Source organism: Benincasa hispida, chromosome 10 (genome assembly GCF_009727055.1).
Source record: "Benincasa hispida cultivar B227 chromosome 10, ASM972705v1, whole genome shotgun sequence".
Lineage (NCBI taxonomy): Eukaryota > Viridiplantae > Streptophyta > Magnoliopsida > Cucurbitales > Cucurbitaceae > Benincasa > Benincasa hispida.
Window position 1 is genome coordinate 45,250,864 of NC_052358.1, and position 5,199 is coordinate 45,256,062.

At 37.3% G+C, this 5,199-nt stretch overlaps 1 protein-coding gene across 1 annotated transcript; it reads left to right on the forward strand.

Annotated features, from left to right (window-relative positions):
* Positions 1–1,932: 1,932 nt before the first annotated feature.
* On the forward strand, positions 1,933–3,779 carry LOC120087918 (soyasapogenol B glucuronide galactosyltransferase-like). Its single transcript, XM_039044931.1, has 2 exons — positions 1,933–2,327; positions 2,495–3,779. Exons 1-2 carry the CDS (start codon positions 1,998–2,000, stop codon positions 3,641–3,643), a joined length of 1,479 nt encoding a protein of 492 aa, XP_038900859.1. The 5' UTR covers positions 1,933–1,997; the 3' UTR covers positions 3,644–3,779.
* The last annotated feature ends 1,420 nt before the right edge of the window (positions 3,780–5,199 follow it).

A 5,199-nucleotide genomic window follows, 5' to 3' on the forward strand; every position in this document is an offset into this window, starting at 1 on the left:
AAAATTGAGTATTTTATATAATTTAATCCAAATCTTTAACTACCTTACGATGAAAAGAGGAAATATTTTTAATGTTATAACGAAGTTGAAAATAATAAAACATTAAAAAATAATTTATAAAGAATAAAAGGTAGAAGAGGAGAGGAATACAGTTTTTAAAACCAGCAAATGAAATGAATTTTTTTTGGTTATGAGATAATAATAAGATTAGACAATTGAATGGACGATAGAGGTGTCATTAATAAGTGTTGATTAAGTTTTTTTTATTTTGTTTTTAATTAAACCATCTCCATATATATATAGTTAAAAAGCATATTGTTTTCACTTGTGGCAATAAATAAAAAAGATATACATATTTTTCAAAGTGGGAGTTTTATTTTAGCCATACAGAGGTTATTTGGGATCCTGAGTTGAAATATGATGTCTGATATTCATGAGTTCATATATATGTCAAATTTATATGTCTGTGTTTGAAGTGTAAAATTATTTGATTTGAATTCATATGCAGAGATGGGACATGTTTTTTGAACTCTAAATAATCTACTCTTTTTTTTTTTTGGTAATTAACAAAAATTAGCTCATTACATTTCTTGCATAAATATGGTTAAGAGAAATCAATATTTTTTTATTCCTAATTATTTTCCATGAATTTCATTATCATCATCTTCTTTTTCTTTTTTTTTTTTTTTTTGTATTCCTCCAAATTTAGAAGATCATCAAAGAAAAAATCTCCATTTTTTTATTAATTCTGGCTAAAAAATGTTCAAAGAGAAAAAATCTTCATTTTATGGTTTTGTTGTTATATTTTACATAATTTCAACTTCATACATATTTTCGTCTAAATTTTCTTAACACTCATTTGATATTTGAATTCAATTAAATAAAAATATATTTTACAAAATTTTACGAATAGATATTGCACTTAATGTAGACAAAATACTATTATTATATAATCAACAACCCTACAACATATTTTAACAATCACTTGTCGCATAATAATCGGAAGTGGTTGTCGAAGTTGATTATCGATGATGATTTTCATTGGAGTTTATAGTCGGAGGTGGTTTTCGAAGCCTGAAGTTGGTCACATGAAGGTAGTATTGTAGTCGGTGATTGGAGTTTGTCGTCAAAGGTGATTTTCAGAGCCCAGAGTTGGCCACACGAAGGTAGTCGTCGAAGTTAATCATCAAAGATGATTTTTGCCAGAATTTGTAATCGAGGGTGATCCTCAGAGCCCGAAGTTGGTCGCACGAAGGTGGTATTAAAGNCGAAGTTAATCATCAAAGATGATTTTTGCCAGAATTTGTAATCGAGGGTGATCCTCAGAGCCCGAAGTTGGTCGCACGAAGGTGGTATTAAAGTTGCTTGTCGGAGTTTTTCGTCGGAGGTGGTTGTCAAAGCCTCGAGTTGATCATCGAAATTTGTGAGTCGAAGGTGGTTGTCAGAGCCGACAAAGGTGGTTGTCAGAGTTGGTCATCAGAGTTTGTTGTTGAAGGTGGTTGTCAAAGCCTGAAATTGGTCGTTGGGGTTGGTCGTGCAAAGGTGGACATCGGAGTTAGATCAGCAAAGTTGTCAGGTGGTTGCTGGAGCTCAAAATTGGTTGTCAAAGTTAGTTGTGCGAAGGTTGTCGGAGCTTAGAGTTGGTCGTCGGAGTTGTCATTTGATATGACTATCGGAGCCCAGAGTTGGTTGTCGGAGTTTTCAGCTAAGGTGATTGTTGGAGTCCAGAGTTAGTTCGTAGAGTGTGACAGTGATAGTCGCTAACATTGGTTGATGTGTAGAGCCATTGTAATCTTTGGAAGAGGGGAGAGTTACTAAAATATATCAATTCAACTCCACCAACATTTAAAATTGGTGGACAACTCAATTCAACTGTTGGTGAGCGAAACAACTCCACAGTGTCCAATGTCCTTTATATAAATGTACATGAGGAAGTTTAAAAAAAAAATCAAAACACAATCTTTTTAAGAGAAAGCATAAGCGTCAAGCTTGGAACCATGCTCCCAGAAAACACAGAGTTCAGAATCACGGTCCTTCCGCTTTTTGCCTCCGGCCACGTGATTCCGATAATTGACATGGCCAGGCTCTTTGCCCACCATGGCGCCACTGTCACCATCATCACAACCGAGTCCAATGCCTGCGTTTTCCAGAACAGCATCGACCGTGACTTTGAGGCCGGATTCAAAATTCAGACCCACATTGTTACCTTCCCCGGAGCGGAGGTTGGCCTCGCCCCCGGCATCGAAAACTACAGTGATGTCTCTTCCCGCCACCTCCAAGCCAAAATCTATCAAGCCTTTCTCATTCTCGACAAACTTATAGACCAGGTTACTTCCACTGCCACTCAATCTCAAAACACACTCGATCCTACATTAAAAGAAAGATGGAGACATCTTACAATATTTATCTTAAAATCATGGTATCAGGACCAGTGTTCAAACTCTTATAATAACATTTCTTCTCGATTGGTATTGATTTTGGTATTTTATGGCAGGAAATCATTCCAGCAACCCAACCAGACTGCATTCTGAGCGACCTATCGCACTCGTGGACAACGGATACGGCGGAGAGGCTCGGGGTGCCGCGGCTGGTGGTCTCGGTGTCTAACTTCATGGCATACTCTGCAGAGCACTCTGTTATGCAACATCATCCTGAACAGAAAGTAGCCTCGGACACAGAGGCATTCGAAATCCCAGGATTACCCCACCGCATCCAAATGACCAAATCCCAGCAGCCAGAATTTTTTATCCAGCGAAACGCCTTCACGGCGATGCTAGAGAGGTACAAGGAAGCAGAGAGAAGAAGCTACGGAACCGTAATGAACACATTTTATGAACTAGATGGGGTTTATTTAGAGCATTACAAAAAGATAATCGGAATCAAAGCTTGGGGAATAGGCCCAGTTTCATTGGCAGTGAATAAAGATATGAAAGGAAAAAGCGAGAGGGGAAACAAATCGAATGTGGAGAGTGAAGAGTTATTGGAATGGTTGAATTCTAAGGAACCGAATTCTGTTTTGTATGTGAGTTTTGGGAGTATGGTCAGGTTTCCGCCACCACAAATGGCTGAGATTGCACATGGGCTTGAAGATTCTGGCATAAATTTCATATGGGTCATTCGAAACAAGGGTAAAAACGACGGCGGAGAGGAGGAGGAGGGACTGCCAGAGGGGTTTGAAGAGAGGATTAAGAACAAGAATAGGGGATTAATTATTCGGATTTGGGCGCCACAACTTTTAATTTTGGAGCACCCATCAACGGGGGGTTTCTTGACGCACTGTGGGTGGAATTCTTCCATTGAAGGGATCAGCGCCGGTAAGCCGATGGTGACATGGCCGGTCAGCTCGGAGCAGTTTTATACTGAGAAACTTCTGACAGAGGTGCTGCAGGTGGGGGTTCCGGTGGGGGCGCAGTGGTGGTGGAATATGAACGAAGAGATGAAGGAGATTGTGAGCAGAGAGAAAGTGGGGAAGGGTGTGGGGTTTCTAATGGGAGCAACGAAGGAGGCGGTGGCGATTAGAAAGCGGGCCGAACAACTCGGGGCTGCTGCGAATAGGGCGGTTCAAAGCGGCGGCTCGTCGGAGCAAAATTTGGTTTCATTGATGAAAGAGTTGAGGGCAGTTAAGTTTAAAGGCAAAGCTTAAAATGTTTGTGGTCATGCAACTGTCGGCCTCAATCCTACGAAGACGTCAACGAAAATATCTTTAAAATGTTTAATGGATATTTCTGAAAAAATAAACACAAATAATAAGAAATGCACGACTTCTTTTTCTTAAATAAGTTAACATGTTTATGTTTATTAGTTAGGTTATGTTTATTGACATTATGTTTGGTTTTTGAAAAAAATTGCAAAAACAACTTGTCTACTTTGGGATTCGTTATGATTTATACTTAAATTTGATCCATTATTTTCTGATTGTTTCTTAATATTTGCAATCAACCCATTTTATTAAATTAATATTTAGTTGTGGATATATGTGGTTTTTCTCTCCTCTCTCTTGTTCTTTCTCCTCTTCATCCTCTGTCATTATCATCTCTCTCCTCCCCTTTTTCTTCACTTCCGACATAGTTATTTGATTAAAAGACGTACGGATTATGAATTCCTTCAAAACCATCAACAGCCGTGGTGCTAGCATCCAATATGACAAACATTATAATTCATCCTTTCAATATTCATGATTGTTAAACTAGAGAAAACATAGATGTGAGAGATTGTACTCAACCTTTCGAATTTAGAACCATATCGAATGACAATGGCATTATCTTCGACGACAACCATATTTAGGTTGATCTGTAATGCCCCAAAATCTACGTAAGATTTAAATTAAATCGTGCATTTGGGTGTTTTGGTTTAGGTCTTCCTTTTTTTAAAAAAAAAAAAAAAAAAAATTAATGAAGTGGTTGTTTTACCCTTTCCTAGAAAGAAGTAGGGTGAAGGGTTTGGTAATTGTTTTAAATAAAGTCATTGGGAAGCGTGCAGTAGAAAAAGAAAATAATAAAGAAAAAAAAACCCTCCTTCTTCCTCTTCTTTCCCAACCAGACGTCCGCCGCCCTCCAAAGGTCTTTTTTTTTTTTTCTTTTTTTCCTTCCGGCCGATCTTCTGCTTCCAGCCGTGCGAGGAGCCGCCAACGGTCCAGTCGCTCGCAGCCGTGCTCATTTTGGGATGACCAAATGTATTTAAGTGTCATTTTTGTGCACCTCATCTTAATTTTACAAACGATAATGAAATAGATGATGGATGCAACCATTTTATGTGTTCTTATTTTGCTTGCAAACGAAACCATGTCTGCCATATATATAGATGTGCATAAAGAAATTCAAAAATTAAGATTCAATTGTTAGATAAAATTTCTTATAACCACTCTAAAAAAGATTTGTCTTTAATATCATTCATGATAAATTGTCAAAAATAAATAATATATTGGATTCCAATTTTAAGATTAATAGTAATTACAAGGTGACTATTGTCTTCCTCAACTAAAACTCTGTATGCCCTAAATGGGGTTTCTCTTTAGATTAGATTATAGAAAGATCGAGTGTGTATTTTTTTGGTATATTGAGGACCATAGTCCTAAGATCTCTTTATATATTAGTTTAATTAGGATTCCCATGAATCCCTAATTAACTTACAATGGGCTTTTATCCATTAAATCTATACTCAATTAGAAATTTAAAGCCTTAATTAAATAGATCACATAAT